Below are 25,697 nucleotides of genomic sequence, written 5' to 3'. Positions count from 1 at the left end.
AACACTGCATACCACTGGATGGCTTTTTGTGCCATAGAATATAATCATGGTGAGATAACTAGAGCGCAGCTTTTTATTGTTCATAATCACCCCATTGTTTTCTCTGCCATTAATCATTCATTCTAAAAGTTGATAGGTTACCATACTGCAGCTAGAAGTCCACCACCAAGCTAAACTTGTGTTCAAATATGTCACTGTGTGTTCCCCACCAAAATATATTTATTACGAGCTTGTTTTTATTCCAAGGGACTTGGATCCACTTTTGTCAAGCTGTTACATGGTGCTATTATAATTGAAACCAATAAAAAACCCTATCAAACTTCAAAAATTCAGAGTCATCTTCTTTGATCTGCTTACACATAAACACAAATAAATTGCTAACATGTTTGTGCAGAATCCCCTCTGATTCATCACTAGAGGCAGCTGCAAGTTGCATGTTATCCCACAGAGCACCACAAACATACAAGTGCAAATTGGTGAAAAAACTATTTTCCTCCAATTACTTTGTATAGACATCATCAGCCCTGGGGGCCAGGAAGCATTCAGCGGAACATTTTCCTGACCATTAAAATAGAAACTTGGGTAATTGGGGTAAATGCCTTTCTTCAAGCCCTCTAAATGCTTGAAATATTTAACTATGATAAATTACCTAAAGTTATGAATCATACAAAGTGCAATAGAAAATGCAATTTAAAAACAATAAAAAAAATATTCCATACCGTTTTTTGAATTTGAGAATTATTGTCAGTTTTCAAAGCTATATGTTCTGTACAAAAGGCTGATGATGAGTGTGTGTAATAAACTATGTGCCTGAAAGAGACGCACAGCAATTGCGTCTGCATTTTGCGTCTCTGTTGGCCTGCTGATGATGGAGAGAGCAGTGCGGCAGCACAGATTAGATGAGATTAAAGGTAGTCAGAGGATCAATTAGAGGCAAAACATCAGACGGCAACACAGCTATGGCTAGCAACAATGAGATTAGCCCCAAGGTGGAGCAGAGAGCAAGCAAGCACATCTTTGTGTGTAAACGTGTGCGAGGGGAGACGAAGGCAGGAGGAGATGGACTCGGTGGGAATGAAAGGAGCTGGAAACAACTTACCCACAAATACAAACATTTTAATCTGAACCTTAAAACAGTTGATTATCTGACAACAATGCCATCTGACAGAGTCTGCTTTTTTTTAACCATAAGGGCTGACATTGGTAAATCTAAAAAAAATATTTAAAAAAATGGGTGTGAAAAGTAAATTCTTTTAAAAAATTTACAAATAAGTGACTGCAAAAATATTGGTCAAAGTTTCGTTCTTAAATGATCAAAAGCCATCAGACGTTGCCAAAGCAGGAAGACTAAGTGAACCAGACTGAGGGCCACCAATTGACAAAACTCAACGATCAAAGTCTACTTGGACTCCTACCGGAGTATGTTTGTACCGCAATTTCACCGAGAAATGTTGACTCTTATGACTCCGACTGAATTGGGGAAGAAGGCTTTCATTCACACTGCTCCTTCTTTATGGTACTTGATTGACTGAACTTATCTAGTTTAGTGCTTTTAAATCTAACCTAAAAGTTTTTGAGGCCGATTCCACGTCCTGTACCTGTTTTCTATAGCTAGACATTTATTTTTAAAAGTTTATTTTTCTGCATTATATTTGTTGCTGCTTCTTAGCTAGGATTCCCTTGAAATAGAGAGGGGGGGGGGGGTATCCTGGAGGGCTAAATGTTTTTTTGTTTTTATTACCTTGATAAAATAAAGGTTAAATAAAAAAAATACTGGTGCAGAATACTTATGCTTAGGTTAACTTACCATAATATAATGGCGCTGCATCTCTGACTTCTCACTTGCTAACTTGTCACATTCAAGCTTCAAACTGGGAAAAGAGAGGGAGAGAGAGGGGAACAAAGTCAGCTTGTTATTCAGCTCGACAGTCGTTCTTCTGAAGTGCTGACACCAGGTGACTTTTCAAACCCCCTTCATCATCATTACCTATTTCACTTTCTTTCACCACTCTCATTACTTCCATCATCACTAAAACCCCCTCCTTCATTTTCATCATTACCAGTGCATTTTCATCATCTCCTTCACCCAAATAATCTGGATCATCTTTGCCACTCTCATCATCACCGTCCCCTTCAGAAGTCAGTGGCAGCCTTTCACTATGGATGACAGGTGCTGATTGGCAGGAAGGGGTTGAACTAGTTCTGATTCTCCGAGATAAACCGGTCCTGAACTCCAGGATCTAGCTCAGATAAAATACGTTTCCTTCTGCAGAGACGAGGCAATGAAGTACAACCCCTGAGAGTGGTGTTATAGCATTCCCTGTAACCCAGACCCAGTGACAGCCATTAACTGCAATCATGTCAACGGTGTTGTCATATGAGGCGGCGTGACAAAGGGGAACACGTCAACAAGTCAGCCTCATTGTCACATAAAAATGACAAAAACAGTCCCTACATGGTGCCTGACTGAAGCCTCCAGTTAAAACCTGCCAGTCTCAGAGGGCGTCATTTATTCCAAGTTATTGGTAAGGCTTAACCAAATACGCAGAGACACAGTGGAAAGGTTTAGATTCAAGATAAGTCTGCAGCGAGCTTGATGGTGTGTATATTTATGCTGGGATGTTCTTCTCAGCTGTCTACACGAATGACAGCTCGATTACAGAGAGCGCTGGCTGAGTCTGCATCATAAATGGTCTTAACTGGCAGACTGAACATCGTGTTGCACTCAGCCAACGATGTGCGCTCATTCATAAACTGTGCCGCTCCTATAATAATCACACCAGCCTCTGTTATTCCAGATTTAGTCAACTGCTCGGTCTTTTCTCAAAATTGTTGTTTGTCATTAGGGATAGAAAATATTTAGAAGCAAACATGTTTGTCTTGCTTAAAACCAGACTGGAAGCTCTAGTTCAACATTCTGCCTGAGCTTGCATTCAATTCTAAGAATTATTTTCTTTACATTTTCCTTCTGAAAAAACAAACTAAAAAAACAAAAAAAAAAACAACAAAAAAAACACACACACCCTATAATTATGTAGTTGTATACGTCAGGACACCACATTAAACAAGTTATGAGGTACATGTCAGATGTAAGAAGACAGGGAAGGATGATCAATAAAAGTCAGAACACAGTAAAACTGCACTGAATTACTACAGTATCATGAACAGTTTTTATTTTATTACATATGTAGTTTGGCAGTTTAGTTAATTTTATTATTTAGTCCTAATGATGCATAATAGCACTGTCCAATTTTTAAAATGTATTTTGTTAGATTTTCTTTCTCTTCTTTTGAATTACAAGGTTTGGGGAGTTTCCCGCTTTCTTTTGGGCTAAAAGACAAGTATCTAATAAATATGACAGTAATTTCCCACATGAAGGTTAGCAATCGTATGTGCAGCAGAACCTAGAGGCCGTTGAGAACCGGTACCCATTGACGGCAGAAGAATTCAAATCTGCTTTGGTAAGTGCGTTTACGAATTCACTGCTTTAAGAGTTTATTCATTTGAAATGAAGCAAGAGATAAAGTCATCACTAAGAATCTTAGAATGATGGAAATTTTTACGACCCAAAAATCTCAAGGCCACACATCTCTGATCAACTAAAATGCTGGGTGAGAAAAAAAAAAAACTTCAGAGTACTAAAACACTTCAAGTGTAGTTGAGGCGTTTACTGGTGAATGTGAATAAAAAGTTGGTTCACATCATAAATTAATGCTCAAGTCATTGCAGACAATGTTAAGTCTAATAACACTGAAACGGGGGTTGGATCCACTTCTGTATTTAGTGTGAGTGATAATGATGTTCTTTTGCCTTTTGAAGTGTGCGAACAAGCAGTGTCCACTTTCCCAAAATGCTCCCTTTGACACCTACATAAAAATCTTTCTGCTATCCCCACTTATGCGCGCAGGCCGTATAACAAGTTGTCATGACAACTGGCGTCCTCTCTGCCAGCCTGCCATGGATTGGCTCTGTGCCTCCTCTGATTGCTGCTCAGCAGCCCCAGGGTCTGCACCGGCGTTGTCAAACGACACTTTGATGGAGTTTTATTGCCGCTTCTTCCGTCTCTAAATCGCTCCTGCTGTCATCTTTATTTTGATTTATGTATTCCCTGATCTATTTATGCACGTGAAATTGGGGAGGGGAGAGGCGGCAGGGGGGGCAGGAAGAGTCAGGAGGGGGCGGGGAAGAGAGGAAAGAGAAAGACAACGGCAGCTACAATGCTTCGTACTATACCCAGGGGAACGCCTGCGGTACATTTGCCTTTTAGTCTTCAGCAACAGACAAGCAAAGCGCAGCAGCAGAGAGCTACAAAGCTTCGTTTGTTGCTCCCAAGACCCCCCACCCCATCCCTGCTCCTGAGTCAATAGGCACTGTATGCATGTTCTGTATGCTGAGACAAAAGAGGCATTCTTTTAACTGCACCCTCACTCTCTGAAGAGGGTTAAACGGTGCTGCTCGCTGTTATGGGAATAACAAAAGCAAAGGCAAGGAAGAAGATACGAAGGGCGTTAATGCAGCTTCAGAATCCTCTGCATAACAGGAGCGATCAGACCACAGCAGGGATTTTACACACAATACGCTGGGCTTTCATGTGCCTTTGAGTGTCTGTACCTGGGAGAGCCAAGTCTGTGGAAGGTTCTGGGAGGAGATGTACACAGGAACAAACCAACCTGCTCCGGAAGGAAGATGGGCTTCAAAGTCTCCTTTCCTTACAGAAAGTTGATTTTTTTTTTTTTTTTTTTACTGAGATGCAGACCCTGTGGCACAATCCTCTAAAGAACAGCTATCAAACAGATGGATGAAGGTCAGGACTTTGGAGGCATCTCATACCTCTGGAAATGCAGAAGTATTTAAGCAGTACAGAAAGATCAGTAGCAAGGAGAAAACGGGCCTGATTGAGGTGTGAGTCAGAGAATAATGTTTAAGCAATCGGTGCTGCAGTTGGGTTGAACCTACACTGTTATTAAACTTCGTGGCATAAAATTACATCTTAAACTACCACACAGGCAAGTTGAATTATATATACTAAGGTGACCAAACGTCCTCTTTCCCCTGAACATGTTCACTTTTCGTGTTCTGTCTGACGCATCCGGAGGGCTTTCTTTGATTAATGAAAATGTCCCGCTTTTTACCATTTTTCATGGAATATGACAGCATTTACATGCGATATCCCCTCCTAGTCCCTGTCTTGAGCTGCTGCCAAGTGGGTGTTTTTAGTCATTCATTGACAGAACGGAAAGTGCAAGTTTTACTTGAGAATCTGTTTGAAAGCAAAGACACAATTTGTATTTTTATGTAATTTTGAATAAATTCAAGCTTTAAGGGGTTAAGCGTTTGCTAGAAGAAATTAAATCTCTAAGCAGAGTAATAGCTTTTTTATTACTCTGAATCTGATCTGAAGACATTTGAAGATGGAGAAAATCATGAGAAAATGAACATGTTTATTACAGTTACTTCTGCATCTTTCTGCCTACAACGCTCACAAATAAAAAAATAAAAATCTAATAAATCTAACCTCTGGCCAAGATGAAGTCATTACAGCAACAGATCAACTGTAAAATCTTTCAGTTTCATGTAGGAAAAATACATTTGTAAGGCCAACATCTCCGTGTTTGTGACCTTGTGAGTGCATGTCAATGTGTTCACCTGTGATATTGTGCTTGAAGAAACTGGAACTCATCCTTGATCCTGTCACAGGAGTCAGAGGTTGTAAATTTCAGCTGCTGCGATGAGGCCTATCAAGAAGACAGACAAGAAGAAAAATGTGAGGTCTAAATGCAGGAAGCTGCTGCACTTCCACTGTCCTGTGATGATCCTATTATGGATTATGAGTCTAATCCACACACAGCCATGAACAGTGAAAGACTGATTTTAATGCACACCTATGTTGACATTTCTAATGATAAAGTTGCTATTTGTTCATGGTTTGGTGACAATGTCACTTTTCTGGTGCTAAGACATAAAGCCAGCTCGAACAACATGTAAGGATTTGCAGCATCTTATTGATTGACACTTTAAGAGTTAATTAAGCCTATAATTTAAGTCCTTTTGAAACTTTCTGATAAAAGTCCAATATTCAGTTTAGGAGACAAGTAAACCTAAAGCAAATCAGAGAACCTGGAGAGTGATATGATCATTACTAAATTCATTCAGTTCTCACTTAGACATTTTAAAACGGTATACAATCTGACTTGCAATCCAACAGCCTAAACATACTGCAGCTTATACTTGTTTAATATATACAATTAAACACATTCTAAATCTCACACAGTGAGCTACATCACCAGTCAATCACTTAGCCTGGATGCATTTTTTAACCCTTATTGTAATTCTGTTTGCACTACAATTACCTGGAAGCAGTACACATAGAGCACAACCAGTAAAGAAAAACAAAATCTCATTATTTGTCAGTGAACTACATTATGGGACAAAAAAAAAAGTAAAATCATAATTTCAGGGAGCTCGCCGTTAGGGATTGACCTGTTGCTTCATGTCTGATGACATGTTGCTCAACTTTTTTATTTTCCTAAACAGGCAGCTCAATCTAAAAGGGACATCTACGTTATAATTACTTTAAGTTCTGTGATAACATTTACCTGGCTGGGGTTTTATTTTGGGGAGGTGGGCTAAAAGTTTTGAATAAGTTCAGAATAATTTCCATAGGTTTATTAGATAACCAGAACAGACAAAGCTTTCTTGTTGTGAAAATTAAAAATATACTTGAGACTTTAATCAAATAATGAAGTCACTAAAAACACAGTGACAACCGTGATCTGACCTTAATGAGCTAACCCCACACATCAAAAACGTCCATTCCACGCAAAGCAAACTGTTGCCTGGAGACAAAAGTTTCTGTGGTACAGCAGGAAAACCTGTTCCATTATCTCTGAAGCCAATAATGCGTGGACTAAATTCAACAAACAGCTCGGCTATACGGGTCTCTGCCACGCAAGGCCTGCGTCAACAAAAGGCACTTGGCAACGGAAAGCTGCACCACACACACTGGGCTGAATTAGTGCTTGTTTCAGGTGCATGTGTCCAGCATGGCCATTTTCCCAGAGGGATGTACTGATGCGCAAGATATGACTCACCCCCTATGAAGGGTGAACATTTAAAATACCAAAGTCTGAATCTTTGAGTCTTTGCCCTAAGGTAGCTGGGCAAAGTAGGTGGATGAAAGCTGATGAGAGAAAAATAAAACAGCAGACAAATACTAAAGGATCAATAGCCATTACATTTGCAAACTGACAAGCACAGTTACATTGTCAAACATAAGATTTGTTTAGCAACCTAATATGTGCTTTGGTGTAGTTTGGATGTGTGAATATTAATAGAGACAATTATGTAGAACTTTGTGCATGTCCACTTACTACATTCTTGGTAAGGAATTTGATGCCTATCTAATCTTTTTGGACACAACCTGACTTCCCAGGTGTGGTAACATTTTTCCTAAAAATATCACCAGCACTTGTTGCAGTTTTGGTTGTCAAAATAACAAGAAAAAAAACAAACATATTTTGACAAAGATGTACCAAACGACTGACAGTAGGGATTGAAAACCAGCCAAGTCTGGCTTCCCAATGCTGAATTTAAAAAAGTCTGCAGACTACAGCTTCTCCATCAAACTCTGAAACCAAATTTGATATCATCTGTAAAAGGTTACTTTGGGTTAAGCTTATGAAGGACGGTCCTTTCCACTTCAGAGGCAACCTGATGCGTATCACTTTTCATCTACCCTGTCAACACCTTTCCTTTACACTTTCAGTTTGATACTTCTGATCGACTACATCCCTTCCCCTTAAGGGCAACAAGAGCAAAGGATATTTCCCCCCATCTGGGAATAGTGGTTTCCAGTAAGTATAACCACATCAAAGAAAGTTGTTGGCAATGGACAACATCTGGCAGCCTGGGGCGACTAGATAAATGTTCAAACTTGACATTCCACCTTAAAAAAATACCCACATCAAAAGTCTACATCAAAATAGTAACATTTTTACATATAGATTAAAAATAATAACCACAAAGATATCAAAATTTAGTAGGGAGCTAATTTACATGCAAGACTAAGGAAGTACTGTTGATGGACCATCTTCCAACAGGTTTGTGCGCTCCATTTTTGTCCCTACAAGTGGCAGAAGACGACAGGCCGAGTCAGCCTCCTTGTTCTATGAATGCTGCTGACCAAACAGGACAACCAGTTAGTTTTACCAGACACAAGCAGTGTTAACTAAAAACCCAGCATGAAGGTTAATTGCCTCATTGTTTCCCTCCCAGATGAAGCCACTTAACAAGCTATTGCTGCAATCAACTCTGTATTTTTTAACACAGAAAGTAGTCCTGGATCAGTAGTTGTGTGGTTTTCTCCCCATCTCTTTCCTGTCTTCTCAAAACCCAGTTGGTCATGGTACATAACTGCACACCATCAGCAGGATATGGCTGGATGTACATAAATCTGTGCTTGAGATTAGATTTGCTGTGAATTAACTGGACAACAAAAAGACTTCAGTCTGGTGCCCGAGTCTCAACTGGCCCCATTCTTTTAAGAGCAATTTTGTTTACAGACTTCAATATCCATTATTTGCTGTATCGTTTATGCATTTTGGATTTTTAAAGTATCTCCCAGTTAAAATATTAAATGTTTGTTAGAAATGTCTATCTTTCAGGGGGTATACTTCCATTTTTTCCATTACCAGTATATTAATTAAAAATAGTCCCAAAACAAGATAATTTATTGGAATAACTTTTGTCACAATTTATTGTCCAGCAAAATGTGTCATCATGATAGGATTAATGACAAGTAGATTGGTGATTGGAAAGAAATGTAGTCTCATGAACTACATATTGTTTATCACCCTGGATGATAAACAATGTGTGAGCCGGATGCACCGCCACAACACATTTATTTATTTAGCTGCTAAAATCTGTGGTTCCTAAATAGCACATTAAGAAGAAACTTGGTGAACAATGACTAAGAGCAATGGGTTTTACCTACATATGTCCAGCTAACATTTTTTGTAAACATGTGACAAAGTGGTTCAGTTTGTGTTCACCACTTGTCCCTTATTCTTTCTGATTCACTTACTTTCTATATTTGGTTATGATTAATTTAAACATTGCAATTATGCTTCATTTACTATCCCGGGTTTGTTTGTGTTAGCATTATGTTGCAGTGTCCATCTATGTTTGTTTAAGTTAAAGTTACTACTTCTGGACCATAGGTTGAATTTGTTTCAAGGTATATTTATTTATGGTATTTGTTTTCCTTTGTACTCACCATCATTTGTCCTTGTAGATCTGCAGCAGGGCAGGAGCATGGGAGGGGCAGGCCCAGTACTTCCTGCTTAAATGGCTGGGTGATGTCAGTGATTACCTTGCTGGGTTCTACCAATTAGAGGGATTTCTTTTGGTGATTGCTTTATTTGTTGTTTTTTAAAGTAACTTCTTGAGTTATCTTGTCATATGTAGTTTGTTTTGCAGACAACTTCATTATGTAGGAGTTTGTAAATTAGATTTGTAATTTTAGTGTTTCTCTGCTTAGATTTTGTTTGTTTGACCCGTTTCATTGTGGCTGTTTAAAATCAAGCACAGGTGTGGTGCCAATTGGATATAAAAACAGTGAGCTTTTGGATGCTCAAGAGAGAAGTCAGTGAAAAGAATGAATAAAAGTCATCAGGAGAAACTAAACCGGTGGCTGGTACCGATTTTGTTCACCTTCTGACCCTTGTGCCTAAACTACTTTACAATACCAAGCTGACTTTGCTTTTTTGCTGCACAATGTTTATTTTCTTCTCTTCTTCAGTGGCGAAAAACAAGAAAACAAGGTGCTCCACAGGGGCCTGAGAGGGCACAACAGATGGATGCCCATAATGTTAATGAAATACTGCCGTAATATTGAGACACATGCCATCTGCTATGACAGAAAAAAAGGCTGCATGCTGCGTTACTGAATATGCATCTGTGTTAAAAAAAAGAAAACAAAGAAAAAAGATATTTATGTGTGCAAAAGCTGTCTTTAGTGTTCCAAGGAAGAAAAAAAACAAAACGTTGAAGTCATTGATGAGGTGTTTTTCAGGGACACATTTATGTGAGTTAACATCTGTTTGCATGTGTTTAAGTTGTATGAATGAATGCAAGAGCAACAAATATTCAGTGCTATGAATCATACAGAAGGATATGAGATTCCCCCACCCCCACCACACACACGCACTCCCTCACATGTAAAATCTGCAGGGCTCACACGCACACAAGAAAAGGCACACGCCTGGCACCTAAATGTAGGACGATCTCTAATTTGATTCCACCCTGCTCCTTTGAGACGTAATTAAAGCATTAAAAAGCTTTGTGGGCTGCTGAGGCAATTGAGACAGTCTTCGGCGAATAAATGGGATTCATCGTTTCAGGAAATTGCTGCCCCACCCCCATCCCCCACCCACCAACCCCTAAGCCCCACTCACCCCCACACACAGACATGCACACAGAGCCTTCCTGGCCTCATCATCTGGTTCAATCCATGTGAAATCTTCTGTGAACCATTATGTCTATTTTAAATAAGAATCAGACTAAGGCTGTTTCTGCTCTTAGATCAGTCGGGGGGGAAAAAACGACAGGAAGGGATGAAGATTACTGGGGGGCAGAGGGGGGCTTAGCTTTACACACACATACAGATCACACTACAATGATGAGACACATGAACAATAAATGAATACAGCAGGGCATTTAGACACACAAGCTGAGCACATACACAAATAAAAAGCGTAGACAGCCACACGGAATAACAGCAGGATCCACTGGAAAACATCTTCCTCAGTATAAATCCTGCCTGAGGGGTAGCTGCAGTGTGGGGATTGTATTTCCTGGAGCACTGCCTGACTGTTTACATCTCAGTCGGTGTGTGTTTGTATGTGGCACATGCGTGAATGTTTGTGCGCTTGGAGGGAGGGATGGAGCCTTGGCATTGTAATCGCTCACTAATGACTGGATGTTATCTCACTCCCACTCTTAAACGAATGCAGAATATCCGTAATGGCAAACAGTTCCTCTATGTTTCACTGCCAGGTTGTCTTTCTGTTCCATAGCAACAGTCTGGAGGATGCCGTGTAAGCTTTCCGCCTCTTCTGTCTGTCACAGTTTCAATAGAAAGGAGAGTAAGTAAGAAAGAAAGTAACCAATTTTTTTTTTCTGCTGGAACATTCCTTAGTGGTTTAGATTAAGACAGAGGACACAATTTATTTCCTCACTTAAAAACTGAATTTTTAAATCTTGCAGACAAAAGCAAGGCCTTTGCAATAACGCTTAAACTATACTTTTAGTAGATTTAGTTGCATTCTACAAAAAAACAAAAAAAACAAATCTACAAATACTGATCGTTGAATAGGTGCGAGTCCATTGTGGAGTTAGCAGAAGGGGAATTAGCAAATCCCACTAGATTTAAGAGTTTTGAAAAGAATGGATCATAAACAATAAAAGCTACTTGTTTCTTACACTGACTGTATACAGATGTGGCAAACATATTTTTCTAAAGTGAAAGGTGGCAAAACGACGGTCTTAAAATGATTTTTAGAGACATTACATCTTAAAAAGATTACCAAGAAAATACTTTACCAGAGCTAAATACAGGCTTATAAATGGATGGCAACGGGTAAAATTTTGAGGTTCCGAAAACAATAAAAGCAGTCGCGAGTCTCTCTCACACCGAGTCGAAAGCAAAACAAACGGTGGAAGTGTTAAATACCCAGAAAGCACTCCTTGGTTAATGTTGTGTTGTTTTGCAGCTAAAACTGGTTAGCTGTTTCAGAGATCTCTCCAAAGCTTTACAATACAGTATACAAACAAAGCAATAAGTAACTAATTTCTCATCAATACAGACTTTAAATGCAAATGTGGCTGTATGACACTTGTACATGTATGAATTTAACTCACAGAATATGCTTAAAATGCTTCAGAAAAAGTCCACTGTTACAAGATTCACCAAGCCAGACGTTGAAATGATTAAGTCTTTTGCTATTACAGCAGCGCCAAACAAGATTGGATCCTCCATCCAAGAATAGTTCTTACCAAACAATTCCATCTAAATATCCTGGATTAGTGTTTGGACTAAAGCATATGAGCCCAGCGATCTGAGAGAGGGACAGAACTAACTGGCCCGTGTCCAAGCTCATCCGGGCCAACTCCGTCTGAACCAACGGCGAGAGCCCAGCCACGCTAGCTGCTCAGGGTTTGTAAGAGAGGCTGAGGATAGGATTGTGTCTTCAGCAGCTCTGGACAGGGGCTTTAGAGCACGGCGAGAGAGCCTAATCCTGTTTCGGCCAGGAATTTGATTTTGATTATTATCTCTCACAAACCAAGCGGAGGCTTACCCCCATTTCTGCAGAGTTATCCCAACAACACACATGCACACACACAAACACACAGAAACCGCCCTCCCCCCTTGCAGTCTAGCAGATTTGACCTCGTTAAGACGCTTTAAAGGGGATTATTCTACTTTTATCACTTCAAGTGAAGTGCCCTTGCAAACACAGGATTGGCATGGCTTGCCTTCCCTCCCCTCCCGGCACAACTATCTTGACCCATACACAAGGCCAGCCAAGAGCTCAGCACAAACACACACAAACATGGCATTTAAAACAGTATGTTCTGCAAACACAGATGCACCTATGCACAAAAAACATAAGAAAAGCACACATAAGGTGAGGGAGGCATGCTCCTAAACACACATACACACCACAGGAACGAAGTGCAGAGATTTTGAAGCCAAGGGAAATAGGCAATTTGTCAAGAGTGGGGAAAGTGGTGAGGCTGACAGTACTGTGGTTTTGGGGACCATAGCTGAGATTAAAGGCAGGCTCACAGAGGGAGGGCTTTAAGATTACACCCACAACGCTTGTGCAGATGATTGATGCCCATTTGTAAAAACCAAGGTTATTACGGAGAACAACCAGCAAAAGAGCAAAGACAGGCCAGAAAAGATTAGTCCCAAAGTTAGCAACAAGCAAATAAACAACCAAAGCTGTGCCTGCATATGTTTGACAGCAGGGAGCCGTTGTTTCATCCTGCGATGCATCGGCACTATTGTTCTTGCTCTTACAATAAGTAAAGCTTCGAATTTTAGGCTCCAGTTTTAAGCATGACTGACTTAACATTTTTCAAATAGTGGTACCAATTGATCACCCAAGTCTGCTTAAACATAATTGAGTATACCAATCCGATGTATAAACGGAGTACTGTTCAAGTGTGGAAATTTTTTTTTTTGAAAACAGCATAATGAAATTGGTAGGTGGTGTTTTAGTTGGGTTAATATAATATTCTTTTATACTTGACCTCATTCCTTGCAGGCACGAAACGAAGTAGCTACCTCTCAGCTTGCAAGGTCTCGCGGTCTAGCAGGTCTTTTTGGCTTTGGAACGACGCGGCCAATCAAGCCACCTCCCGTTGAGCTGCTTTGTTACAGCCCATCACACCGTTCTCCACAGGAGAGGGGTTAACCCGTCCTCCCAGTAGCCTCTTTTCTTCCTACCTCCCACATTCCCCTTCAAGGAATCTTTTCCTGAATACTGATTCAGTTCCTCTGAGTTCCCTCCCACACAAAACACACAATCTGGTGGACTTCTAATTGCACAACATGCATGCAAACACATATCAATTCAACCAGTCAGCTTTTTTATTTCCCCCCAGTTTTAAACTAAGCATGGAAAGACACACTAGCTAAATGCGGATAGAAAATGAAGATACCCAAAGATGCCAGGATGTCAGAAACCAGTCTTACTTTAAATAAATAAATGAAAAAAAGCAAAATGATTAAAGTACACTCTGACACAGAGATCTAGATAGCCTTCATGAGAGACAATAAGTACTCAGTCTCCTTAATACACCTGAAGACTTAAAAGATAATAAACATGCCAAACTGTGGAAATATGTTATTTTTTTACATTCATGTTTTCTGTAAGAAAAATAAATTAATTGGCCTAAGATGTCAAATGGGTAAATTCAAATCTACCCATATCAAAAAAAACAAAAAAACAATCCTACTTAATTCTGGACCAGACATTGTGAATACCAATGCGCACATTTTGTACAGTAAAAAACAACCTTTTCTACCTCTCTAATCTCAAAAATATTTTAGTTAGGAATAAATCTTGAATTAAAGGACTTCAGAAAAGCTGTGAGAATTAAGGGCCTTTAGGTGACGATACAAATCAAGTGAATTCACCAATTTTCAATGGTGCACTTGAGGATGCAAGATAGGGGCGCAGTCCCCCCAACAGAGGCACATATTTAATAACTACAAGGTCTGGCAAACTAAAATTGACAGCAAAAAATTAATTTAATGTATTTAGTGTTTGTGAAGTTGCTAATGAAGTTAAATGTCTGATATAAACTGTCCTCCAATTAGCTGAGAAAAATGTGTTTATCAAGAACTGTGATGTAACACAGCATGTACAGACCAGACCTATTCTGCTACAGCTTAAAATCTTTGTTGTTTGCACCCCTTAGGGCATTGAACATAGATGCTGCTAAGTAGTGATGGGAAATCGTTTTATGGACCTGTGTGAGCAGCCGTAAATGCAAGACTTGCAGCTGTGCCTCACAACTTCTGATGTAAGGTGATCAGTGGTGGAGAAAGTACTCAAAAAATGTACTTAAGTAAAAGTACAAATACATAGACAAAAATGTACTCAAGTAAAAGTCAAAGTACCACATTAACATTTTACTTAAGTAAAAGTAAAAAAGTACTGGTTTTTAAAAATACTTAAGTATTAAAAGTAAAAGTACTTGCTGAATGCATTGCCTAATCACTAATATCATTAAGTGTACCGATCATATGATCATATGCCACAGATAAAACATGTTTTTATTGTGTTTATTCTGTAACATAGTTTAGACTTAGATATATGATTCTATGCATCATCATTTCAGGGATGGAAACATCTCGTCTCCTGTCCTAACATAACATGAACTTCACTTTTTTTGCCACACATTTATTTTGAAAAAAATCCAACTGGCAGAGGAGGACATGGAACCAAGGAGCCTCGTAGCAGAGTTGTAGTCTAGACCACTGAACCCAAGACCAAATCAAAACCAGCACCCCGCCGCTACATGACAATAAAATTTAGTGCACCTATCAAAACTGCTTCTCAAATTGATCTGAAAGATTCACTTTCCCACCTAGATATTAAATACTTAAAGCTGAAATAAATTTAACCAGTATCAATTCAAACTCTTCCTCATTCTGTTTTGCTTTCATCTCTGTGCCACAATCCACAGAGGTCTCCTTCCATCCCTAAAGAAATAACACCCTGTGCGGTTGCCCATATTGCCAATGTCAGAAATAATAATTGTCTGCACCATTAAACATAGCAATTAACAACGCTCAACTATGAACACTGTCCAAGGCCCAATAAGCAAGAAGTAACCAAGCAGGAGGAGCACCGTGACTGTTCTCATCCTCCCTCCTGCTGCAATGTCTGCCACCATGACAGGTGACGAAAACAAAGAGCAATGAGCATGCTCTGCGTTCTTATGTTCTTGTTTTATTTATTCACCAATTAAATATAAAAATATTTTAATGAAATAAAATAGCTACTGCAGTGTACACAGAGCATTACAAGAACAAAGAACGGCTTTCAGTGAGGCTTCAGTACTATAGGACTTGGTCAAGATCTGTCCAGAAGAATCGGATCGTCCATGAATGTCATATTACTATATTGCACTTTGGTCACAGCGTTGTCCCATATCTGCGACATGTCAGTCATTGCAAATGCAACATGTGTCTCAGTCAATACAGCTAGCTTTGCTAGCATCACGTCCACGGAGCTTACCTTTCTTAAAGCTTTCCTTCCAAGTGACGTTAAAAATTGGACGAAGTCCCCACTCTATGAAAGCGAAGCGCTGCTGATTTTACATGTCGCCATATCTTATGATTTATGCAACGCTTCAGTACCATTATATTACTGACGCTCAGAGGAAACCACTGCGCATGTCTTGGAGCTCCGCGTGCGAGTAAAGGGGGAGCCGATAGGTGACAACAGACACTAAGTCACGTTATTGCTCGGATTTTACGGCGCCACCTTAAGACTCTGAACTTCACATTTTAACGGAAAAAAAACACAATGCGACTTGGATGTAACGAGTAACGCGACAGTTTTGTAGAAATGTAGTGAAGTAGAAAGTACAGATACTTACTGTAAAATGTAGTGGAGTAAAAGTAGAAAGTATCCATTATTAAATCTACTTAAGTAAAGTACAGATACACGAAAATTGTACTTAAGTACAGTAACGACGTACTTGTACTTCGTTACTTCCCACCACTGAAGGTGATTATAGTACAACCCAAATTCCAGAAAATTGGGATGTTCTTTAAACGACAAAAAAATGGATCACTTTCAAATCAAATGAGACCTTTTTTTTTCACAACAGAACATAAAAATAGTTAAGTAGACCTGAAAAATTGCACACCTTCATCCACCAAATGAACTCATTTTAGCTCTGCTAGCCGTTTCATGTGCTAGCAAGCATCAAATTCTCATTTTAAACCAGGGAACTCAGTCCTTGCTTTTCTTTTTGCACATTAAATAGAGCCATTAGAACAATTAATTTTTTCTATTAAATGCATCATACCATGACCCCAGTTTTAGGCATGTTATGTTGAATATGTACACATCATATATATAGGAACAGAAACAACCTGAAAAGACAACTAAATGAAATTATACAAATACTAGTTCTTTTACTTTATGACACAATAAGTATAGTCAACTTGAAAGCAATTGTTGAAGGTGATTCTGAAAGCAGAAAATACCTGGACTCGGGTATTTTTGTGAATACCTGAGTTCAAATCACCATGTGCTTAACAAGAAAAGGACTGCTCCAGCCTCCACCCTTCGCTAAACCCAACCCAACCTAAAGTCTTCTGACAATCACGTGCTGTGGCCCTTCACAAAAATCAACATCACCTGTGACCTATGGCCCCGCCTGGGCCACTCTTGAAGCATGGCCCCCCGCAGGTTGGTTGTGTAGTGGGGTTGAGTGTCGGAGGGGGGGACTGAAAGGCTGCATTTGTCATGCTAATCAGCTGGCCTAACCTCAACAACCCAGACATCTGCTGGCCCGCGTGTGTCAAGACCCACATTCAATTTGTTCCCCCAGATACAAAAAGCAGATAAGACCCTTGAGGCTGGTGAGAATGTGTATGTCGCAAAAAAAACAAAAAACGTTTATTTCTAAGCATGTATGAGAGCAATAATTACATGCAGAAAGGGGAGCTACAGTTAATATTTGGGCGCTCTTGCGTTCTCTCATTATTCCGTGTATGGGTGTGCACGCAAATGTCCAGCTCTCCTAATAAACCAGACACACAGCATGGCTTATTATTCACGCAGAAACACACAAAAGTGTATGTGTGTGTGCTGTAGAATGATGGGAAAGGGGCGGGGGAGTTTGTTTAATGGACGAGACAGGGGACCATGGAGATTAAGCTCCCCCCAGCTGGAGGCTTTAGAGGAAAGGCTGGGGGCTGTTCTGTTAATTCAAGTGGGCTTAATAATGCCTGTGCACCCTCTGCCCCTGTCCCTCCCACCACTACAGAAGATCTGGGAGGAAACGGGTGATAAAGGAGACAAGGAGAAGGAGGAAGAGGAAGAGGAGGGGGTGGTCTGTGTGTGTGCATACAACCTGTGGCCATCTCTGCAGTTGAGCATGAGCTCAGGGGACCCGAGAGATTTCCCCTCCGTATTACTTGTGCTGCTCTCCCATTCTGGCACGGAGCTTTTATGTTGTTCCACTTTCACACCACAGCCCAGCTTTGTTGAAGTTGCATTAGGATTAATCAACACCAAAACAATATGCCAAACATTGTCAACTGGGTCAGGCAATGTGCCATAATCGAGTGAAGTCCCCCCCCACCACCTCTTAAACCAATGAACTGTGGCCATGGCGAGGGATTAAAATGTGCACATAAAGGGAGAATGGAAACCTGACTCCCTGCAAATAGCTGCAAAGCAAGTATGCTTTCTCTTTCTGAATTCACCTGTATGCATCTTTTTTTTATTTAGATTTTGCATAAAAAAATAAATGCTGGTAAATCTTTAACTTATATCCAACTAGCTCCCAAGTATAAAAAAGTGAGTAGAATTTAGTGTATGATAATCTGTTTGAAAACTCCAGAATGCATCGAGTCAATATGCTTCTGCTTTATTGTCTTTTCTTCATGCATCGACTAATCAATATTTCACAAACAACAGGTCAGCATCCCTACCAACAAGGCAAATAAACCAAGGTGAGTTATACACTCAAGTAATTTATACGTGGAGCCGTATTTTAGTGAAACAGTAACATTTCTGTTTAAATCCAGGCGTGCCTTTCCACGTCTCCAGTGATTGAAGTCTCTGAGACCTGGTTTCAAAAAGTGTTTGTGTCGAAGTGAAACTTTTCCAAAGCAAACCCCACGGAGGTGTGAAGTAGTTTGCAAGTGTGAAAACGCACATGCACAGGATACATGGCTGTGGGGTTTGTTAAGTAAAACTATTTTTGTGGAAATTTTCCAAGTGGTTCCACCTCTTCACACATGAGAGAATGTAGCGGCACAGGAGGAAAGTCGAGCACAGACGTGGTTTAGTTTGTAGTACCGGGTTGCATTTACAACCACCTGAAGCTGGACACGACTAATGTCTATGGTTTAAAAGTACTGTAACCGAAAGATTATAATATACAGCAGATCTGATGAAGAACGAGGGATCAGGTTAGTCCACCGTCAATCATAATTTCTTTCTCGTTTTTCATTTGTTTTACACACATATCTCCATATGCGTCATCATTTTTCCCCCATCTTTAGACCACAGCAGTCGAGTAAAGGCAATATGTAATGACAAAAGAGACGAGTACCGTGTGCACAGCATATTATCCAAGGGTGAAGCCACAGCGTAAGTTGACACTCCATATTTCTGAGTAAAACTGAGGCAGCTGTAACTCTGGAGAAAAGGCCCGCTGAATTCCCAAATCTCACATTTAATCCTGAGTCCTGGGGTCCTAATGCTCAAATCAAGCAGCACAACAGCACTCAATTGGATTATAAAAATTTAATTCAAGCAGGAGTGTAGTAAGCCAGCTGTTTCACCTCAGAAAAGTTGGCTGAGGTTTTAGCCCAATCAGGGTTTATCAGGTTTAATCGGGTTTTAGCCTCAACCAGTTTTTAAAAAAATAAATAAAAGCTATAAAAAGTTGGCATGGTTGGAAAACAGTTGAAAATATATCTCACTAAAGCAAAAATATCTTATACATTGCTGGTCACTCTCTTTTTCCTGCTATTCATTTATTTATTTATTTATTTTATTTTTTTTTTTTACACAATTCAAATTGTCATGAAAGTGGACAGAATTCACTTGAATGACATGTCAACCAATTGGTCTTCACCATGACCACAATTTGATGTTGACAATAGAGAAATGAAAATATAAAAAAATACTGAACACCCGAGTCAGACATTGACATGTTACATGTTCAACTTTAACTGACTGCAACATGACACTTAAGTATAAGTTTAGGTCAGAGCAGTAACTTTTGTAAATTAAAAAGGTCTTTACAGTCAGAGTTGAAATTATAATGACTTTACTTTGACAAATCAACAGACTAATAGATTCCTGCAACAACACAGTTTGCACTAGTGGAAAGATTGTGTTGGTGACCATGACACAAAACAAATATGCCCATATTGATCCCATTAGCATTCACTGGTGTTTAGGTAAAGACTGAAGCGAGGCAATTTCTTCCTTCGCAAACTCCATCCTCCACGTCATCATGGAGGACAGAGTTTAGTCCCAGACTGCAGACCAGATGTAATTGCTACTGGTTACAGAAATCCATCTTGATCACTCTCTACATTGAGATTGCCTCCAATTATGACCAAACCCGATTCCAGAGAGGCACATGATGGCCTCACACCATCACACTACATGCAACCAAAAGCTGCTAATGTGGCCTCATCTAGGGGAAATTAAAAGCCTTTCCAATAGGATGGAAAACTGTTAACTCTAACATTATTCCTGTCAATTGCAACATTGATTTCAGTTGTGATTAATCCTAATTTTCCTCACTTTCTCTAAACCCATCAGGATGTCCTTATTACTCTCTGTGGCCTTCCGCATCTCAGTTGCTAAAATCTGTATCAAGTGTGTGCATCAAGTAATGACAGTCCCAATCAATCGTTTTGAAACTTGACAGCAAAAAGCCTCTCGTCCATGAAAAATACAAGGAGTCAGCTTTTAGGTTTGTCAGTTTGCAGCAGGTCTCGGCACAATGAAGTCACCGAGTCAGCTATAAATCGTCTACCAGAGTATTCTGGAGTAAAATGCTATGGATTTTGCCAACAGAACAACAGTAGCAAATCCACAACAGAATAACAGAAAACGAGAAAACAAAATGCTGTAATGGCGAAAGTAAAAGTCGCGGTATCAATCCGACTGAAATGCTGTGGCACAAAGTGGTTTTCAGGTTTTCATGGGTTGAGAGATTGCTCCAGACTAAGTCTACACTTGCTCTTCACAATGTACCACACAGCAGGGTATTCGTCAGTCGGCGATGAGCTTTCGCAGCTGGAAATCCGAAGGATAGGGGAGTGTGGGGGTGTGAGTGAGTAGCTGACTGGAGTTCACAGGAGGCAGTTCATCATGCACAGAGTACAACATAAAAGATAGCTGTATTTTCTCTACTACACTTTGACATCAGTCTGTGAGGTTTCCTCCTTTTGTTTTAACATTGACAGTGTGTCTTTATTAACACAAAATTGCAGGGAGTGTAAAACAACATGTGGGTCAGCAGAAAACACTACAGCACAAATTCCTCTGAGTATGCATGCATAACTGTGGCAAAGGCCACAAGAATTGTGCTTGCAAATTTTCTCACTCACTGATTTGTGGGGTAGTTTGCCTGTGGGGCAGATGGAAAGGTCTGCAAGAAGTCTGGAACAAATGCTGTGGACATTTGCTTCGGTGCAAGTTGTCCCCCTCAGGCAATTTCTACAACATTTTCACACTGCAAAGAAACCGCTCCGAAGGTAAAAAGAAGCAGAGCGAAAAAGAGACAATGTAAAAAGGCTTGAGCTATTGCAATGCAAAAGGCAGAGGCAATTCCTGCATCTTGATAAGCTCTATGTCAACATTGGCAGTGTGGTTTTCTAGTTTGTTCATCCATGTTGTGTTTTTATTATTGTTCCTCGATGCGCTTTGTCTTCACATGAAAGAGAGTGCACTTACTTTCTGGCCACAGCTGTACAAGTATTTAATTAAATCTGATGAACAGATCTACAACCCTAAAATCCTGCTGCCAACTCTGATATTTCCCAGCAAGACCATCCACACTGTGCAGTGAATAATTATTCATGCTGCAAGACTTTTAGGTTTGAATGTCTTAAACAACATTTACCTCATCAGTTGTAATGAAAGAAAGCAAAAAGCTAGAACAGTTCTCTGTTGCGTTTGTGCCAGAAAAAGGCAGACTGTCACAGAAAGATGACCTGAATGACATGGATTACTATTAAAACTAAAACCATTTCTAATGCTGCTAAAATCACAACATGTGAAGTAAGTGCAGTTGGGGTTGAATGATGATGTGTTGAACTGCAATCATCATCACGCCGTTTGTGATAACGCAACCGACTGCTTGCCAATGAAATACCTTGACGGTCTGTAACTAGCCTTGATGGACACTATACATCATTTTAGTGGCTAAGATGCAAAAGCTCTCAGAATATGATGGGATAACTGACGACGACGACTTTCAATTGTAATAATCAATACTGTCGTTGCAATATTCAGCAATACCATAACAATTGTATTTTCTTGATATGAGGCCAAATTATGATGTTAATTTCTTGTAAGGGCAGAGATGCTTTTCCTATGCTATATTATTCTTCTTCTCTAAAATCAAATAGTACGAGGGAGACTACCTTTATTGGTCCTTAGGTTTTGATTCACAGATTGAAGCAAAAAGATACAAATTTCAAAGGATTATTGTATGATGTCAATGAATTATTCCACAGAATGTTCTTTTCATCATTCTACCCTTCTCAGAATAACGTAACTAAATATTAGCTACCTATTCAAGTTATTTGGTTGTGGAGCAAAATAAAAATGTGTTTTTGGATTCCGTTCTTCATGAGTGGGAATGCCAAATTTCTCTTTGTTTTAGGTGACGTGTCTGAGCTGTCTTTCAGCCAGCTGACCATCAGCAAAGAGTTTGGAAAGGGCAGGACTGCTTTAGTGATTTGCTGTTACTGTAACTCTTTAAAACCTTGGTGCACGTCGATACTGGTTACCATTACAAGCCCAACATGGACTTGCTTTCTTTTTCCACCAATATCTTGACATTTGACAAAGACACAGCTCTGCCAGGCTCCAAACATAAGTGTTTGACCATTGGGCTGATAGCCCACACCACTGATGAATGCCAGCCCTAAACTGAAATACTGTTACCACGGAAACCTGAGATTTAGGGGAACAGAAACGTGCGCTTTTTTTCCACTCATCCACAGACGAACCGAAATAAGACAGTCTATCATTTGTGTTTGGCACTTGTTTGCCATTTTTAACACTTACAAAATGTTTTAACGGGTTCATATTTCATGCTGAAATTATAACAAATGTCACCGGCAAAATTGGGGAGTGGAGAAAAAACACAATCTAACAATGCAGCGTTTGACACATTCACCATTAACGTCGAACCTCCGAAAATGTTCTGCAGAACTTAAAACTTGCTAGCGAACAAATCTATAGCAATTAATTAATTACAGGAAGTTTCACGCGTCATTTGCCTTAACCAGAGAACTGCTGAGCACGTCTTCAAATATGAACAACTTACTGAGTGTCTTGATTGTGGAAACATCATGTCAGGTCCTTGTTTGTCGCTCCAGAACACGACTTGTGTGCCCGGTGTTGATAAAATTTCCCCGCTGCGTTGCTCCTTTGTCCAAAGCTAGCTCAGCCTTTCTCGGGAGCTGTCCAGGGTTAGCAGAACGACTAGCTAACGGAAGCTAGCGGTCCCCCTTTTAACCAAAACAACCTTCAAGCCAGACGGCAAGTGTTGCACTTTGCAGCCTTTAGGGAGGAGAAAAAACAGAGGAGTCGGTAGTGTTATCAGCCGTAGCTGTGCTTAGCTCCCCAAACCTGGTATTTTACTGCGTATGTGAGCAGAAAACCACCATCGGTTTCCAGTTCGTGTCTCTGGCTAAGCTGGCTAATTCTTCAAAAGCTGTCAGTTAAAATGATTAATCGCTGCTGCGAGCTTTCGGCGGCGGCAGCGTCAATTCAGCGTCTGTAAATTAATAACGTTATATACACAGAAAGAGAGGGAGGCGTCTGGATAAATCTCCTCTCTCGCCTTGTGTTGCCCCCTCAAAGCTCGACTCGACCGACCAATGTTAATTAGGCGTTTTATAAAAAAAAAAAAAAATGCCAGTTTAAGTTAAGCACCGACGCAGCCAAAAAAAAAAGCTGTCCGTTAAAGAAACAAACAAATCTCTTATTTCGCTGTAGCGGCGTATCCACTCAGAACAGTGACGTTCACGGGCTGGAGTTGAAACTCAGTCTTTATCCCCCTTGAACCGAGCAGCGCTCGATATTAATCGGAGTGGATTTGGCGAGCGGAGGTGAAGCCAAAAAAATTGTGAGTCCGGTTCCTGGAGCAGCTGGATACGTAGACAGACCAGAAACGCTGCTGAGAACAGAACAGCCCCGCACAGAAATAAGAGCCGCTAGATGAGCGCCGAGCAGATCTACACAACGGGGATCTATCCGCCTCATGGTCGGCCCTATGTATGAGCAAGCAGCGCCCCTAGTGGATAAGACAGGGAATGATGGAATACCAGCGCCGTCAGGAGTGAAATGGCAGGAAATGTACAATGTCACGAAATAAATGACAGAAATAGAACAATCAGAAGCAATAGAATTGCTCCATTATTCATTTAAGTAAACATTTTTCTTCACATTTTAACTCGACAATTTACTGATGTATTTTTAAAACCCTTTAATTACTTTCCCTTTTATATTTTCATTCAGTCCTTTTTTTAAATGCCTTTTTTGCCCTTGAATGGCCTTTATTGACAGGTACCAGACAGGAACGCGAAATGGGAAAGACACACACCAAAGGTCTTTCCCACTTCGTCGTCCAGGAATTGAATAACGGATGGCTGCGTTGAGGACCACAGCCCATGTTGGGCGCCCACTCCATCACTACACCCCAACTCTGTGGGGTGTAGTGATGTTTTTTCCTGCCGATAACGATCACCCATGAGGACCGATCACCGATACCGATCACATAGTCATTATTATTTTTAAATCATAAACACTACCGGTTACATTATGTGGAAAAAGGAACCATGAATTCAGACAAAAACTTGTTTTTAATAACTTTTTCCAAGAAGAAAACTAAACAAAACAGGCATTCTGCAAATTGTACTGCTATCGGTAATACTATCTTTAACAGACTGATAACATATGAAGGCTCTGAAGAGGCTAAATAATGCAAAGAGCCAAAATAAAACCTCTCAACATTGCCAAAAAAATTCAAGTATAAAACTTAACATTCAAAGGCAAATACAGGCTCCATTACAATAAACAATCCAGAGTTACTGAATGAAAACTTCCTGTTAGCATGGCGGCTAGCTGATTACTGCTACGGTAGTTCTGAGTGGCTGTTTCTGACTGAGCAGAGTAATTATGCAGAGCAGGGAGGAGATCGATTTTTTTTTTTTTAGAGATTATCTATCTCATGTTAGGACAGCGAAAGTTTTAATATCCATCCATCCATTCATCCATTTTCTTCCGCTTATCCGGGGTCGGGTCACGGGGGCAGCAGCTTCAGAAGGGAGGCCCAGACTTCCCTCTCCCCAGCCACTTCTTCCAGCTCCTCCGGGGGAATCCCAAGGCGTTCCCAGGCCAGCCGAGAGACGTAATCCCTCCAGCGTGTCCTGGGTCTTCCCCGAGGCCTCCTCCCGGTGGGACGTGCCCGGAACACCTCACCAGGGAGGCGTCCAGGAGGCATCCTTACTAGATCCCCGAGCCATCTCAACTGGCTCCTCTCGACGTGAAGGAGCAGCGGCTCTACTCTGAGTCCCTCCCGGATGACTGAGCTTCTCACCCTATCTCTAAGGGAGAGCCCAGCCACCTTGCGGAGGAAACCCATTTCGGCCGCTTGTACCCGTGATCTCGTTCTTTCGGTCATGACCCAAAGCTCATGACCATAGATGAGGGTGGGAACGTAGATCGACCGGTAAATCGAGAGCTTCGCTTTTTGGCTCAGCTCTCTCTTCACCACGACGGACCGGTACAGCACCCGCTTCACAGTAGACGCTGCCCCAATCCGCCTGTCGATCTCCCGTTCCCTTCTTCCCTCATTCGTGAACAAGATCCCCAGATACTTAAACTCCTCCACTTGAGGCAGGACGACCCCCCTGACCCGGAGAAGGCACTCTACCCTTTTCCGGCTCAAGACCATGGCCTCGGATTTGGAGGCACTGAGCCTCATCCCGGCCGCTTCACACTCGGCTGTGAAAGTTTTAATACGTATGTAAAATGTATTTTTTAAGTTAGATGCTGCAGCTTTAAACAGAGGTTCGGTGTGAGAGTCATGCACTTTTTCACGAAAATCGGCCCGATTATCATCGGGGACCGATCGATCGGCACACCTCTAATATGTATAGTGTCTAAAATGTA

At 40.6% G+C, this 25,697-nt stretch overlaps 1 protein-coding gene across 2 annotated transcripts in view; it reads right to left on the bottom strand.

Moving 5' to 3' along the window:
* The window catches only part of tle5 (TLE family member 5, transcriptional modulator), a 40,557-nt gene extending 16,734 nt beyond the window's left edge, over positions 1-23,823 (bottom strand). The window contains exons 1-3 of one of the 2 annotated variants that reach the window (XM_081606435.1): positions 22,846-23,823; positions 5,647-5,735; positions 1,808-1,871 (exon numbers count right to left, since the gene is read on the bottom strand). In XM_081606435.1, coding sequence (XP_081462561.1) covers positions 1,808-1,871; positions 5,647-5,735; positions 22,846-22,872 — 180 coding nt within the window. In that variant the 5' untranslated portion in view covers positions 22,873-23,823. The remainder of the gene's footprint in view (positions 1-1,807; positions 1,872-5,646; positions 5,736-22,845) is intronic. The other variant, XM_081606434.1, reaches the window with a different exon arrangement.
* Between the last annotated feature and the right edge of the window lie 1,874 nt (positions 23,824-25,697).

The sequence above is a fragment of the Poecilia reticulata genome, chromosome 4, assembly GCF_904066995.2.
Source record: "Poecilia reticulata chromosome 4, P_reticulata-male-v2, whole genome shotgun sequence".
Lineage (NCBI taxonomy): Eukaryota > Metazoa > Chordata > Actinopteri > Cyprinodontiformes > Poeciliidae > Poecilia > Poecilia reticulata.
The sequence above is the reverse complement of the archived record's forward strand: the minus strand, read 5'-3'. Positions and strand labels throughout refer to the sequence as shown.